We start from the raw sequence: 1,244 nt of genomic DNA on the forward strand, positions 1-1,244 counted from the left end.
CTTCCCCCCCCCCCCCCCCCGGCCCGCACCGCGCCCGCCGTGCAGCGCCACAACGCGCGGCGGCGCAAGCGCCCGCGTGACGGCTCCGCCGGTGGCGGTGACATGGGGGACTACGTGCACCACCACGCCACCAGCGCGGCGGCGGCGGCGGAGATGGCCAAGCTGGCCTCCTCCTATGCGCCCGCCGCCATCCCCATCTCCCCAAAGGAAATCCAGGTGTGCGCTGTGTGTGCTGTGTGTGCTGTGTGCGCTGCCTGTGTGGACAGCTGTGTGAGGTGTGTGCCTGAGTTGGTGCCGTGTGTGGTGAGCCTGACGGGCACGACGCCCCGGTGCGAGCTCGGCCTGGCCTGGCAGCAGTTCAGCTGACCGGCGCCATGCCGTGTGCCGCGCTCACGCCCTTGCGCCTGCCTGTGATCATGCCTGGTCCCTGCGCCCGCGTGTGCGCCCGCAGGCGATGCAGGAGGCGCTGCACTTTGCCAGCACCACCCTCCAACACTCCTCCCAGGTGGTGAGTTGGCTGCGGCGCTGGAGCGGAGGCAGGGCTGCTCTTGCGCCGTACTGCCTACTTCGCTGTGCAGAGCGGGCGGACGCAGCTCCTCCCATCTCCGTCCCTGCCTCGTAACAGCAGCAACGCTGAACTGCGTGCAACATGCGCCGGACCGACCAGCCGACCGGCCTCCGCTGCGCCGCCGCAGGTCACCGGCAAGCCGGCGGGCGAGGAGGGCGGCGAGGGCGGCGGCGCGGTGGCGATGGGCCCTGGCTCCATGCCCTTTGTGCCCGCCCCCGACGTCATGATGCTCCTGCTCAAGGGCTACGCAGGTGGGCAGGGCGCACGGTCGCGTGCGCTGCGTTGTCGTGCGTGGGAGGCGGCGGATGGGCAGGCATGGAGGTGGCGGGCTGGGCTGGGTCGTCGTCTGCGGCGACGGCGGCGCCCGGGCCGACGTGGGGCCTGCACGGCCGCGCCGCCGCCCCGCCGCGCTTCCTTCCCTGCACCGGGACGAGCTGCCTGCCCTGCTGTGCGCGACCTGCTGCCCCCTCCTGCTCCCCGCCCGCCCGCCCGCAGCCATGTTCCATTACACGCTGGACGCTGCCACGCTGCGCGGGCTGGCCCCACCCTCTGACCTGCCGGAGCAGCAGGTGTGTGTGGGGGGGTGGGGGGTGGGCCCAGCGCGCGCCGGGTGGCAGCGTCCAGCGTGTCATGGAACATGGCTGCGGGCGGGCGGGCGGGGAGCAGGAGGGGGTAG

General features: G+C 73.4%; 1 protein-coding gene across 1 annotated transcript in view; it reads left to right on the top strand.

Annotated features, from left to right (window-relative positions):
- The window catches only part of CHLNCDRAFT_136680 (hypothetical protein), a gene marked incomplete at both ends in the record, with an annotated part of 3,601 nt that overhangs the window by 1,211 nt on the left and 1,146 nt on the right, over window positions 1-1,244 (top strand). The window contains 4 exons of the mRNA XM_005845477.1: window positions 46-216; window positions 452-508; window positions 696-819; window positions 1,064-1,137. Of these exons, the coding sequence (XP_005845539.1) occupies window positions 46-216; window positions 452-508; window positions 696-819; window positions 1,064-1,137 (426 nt within the window). The remainder of the gene's footprint in view (window positions 1-45; window positions 217-451; window positions 509-695; window positions 820-1,063; window positions 1,138-1,244) is intronic.

The sequence above is a fragment of the Chlorella variabilis genome (assembly GCF_000147415.1).
Source record: "Chlorella variabilis unplaced genomic scaffold CHLNCscaffold_17, whole genome shotgun sequence".
Taxonomy (NCBI): Eukaryota; Viridiplantae; Chlorophyta; class Trebouxiophyceae; order Chlorellales; family Chlorellaceae; genus Chlorella; species Chlorella variabilis.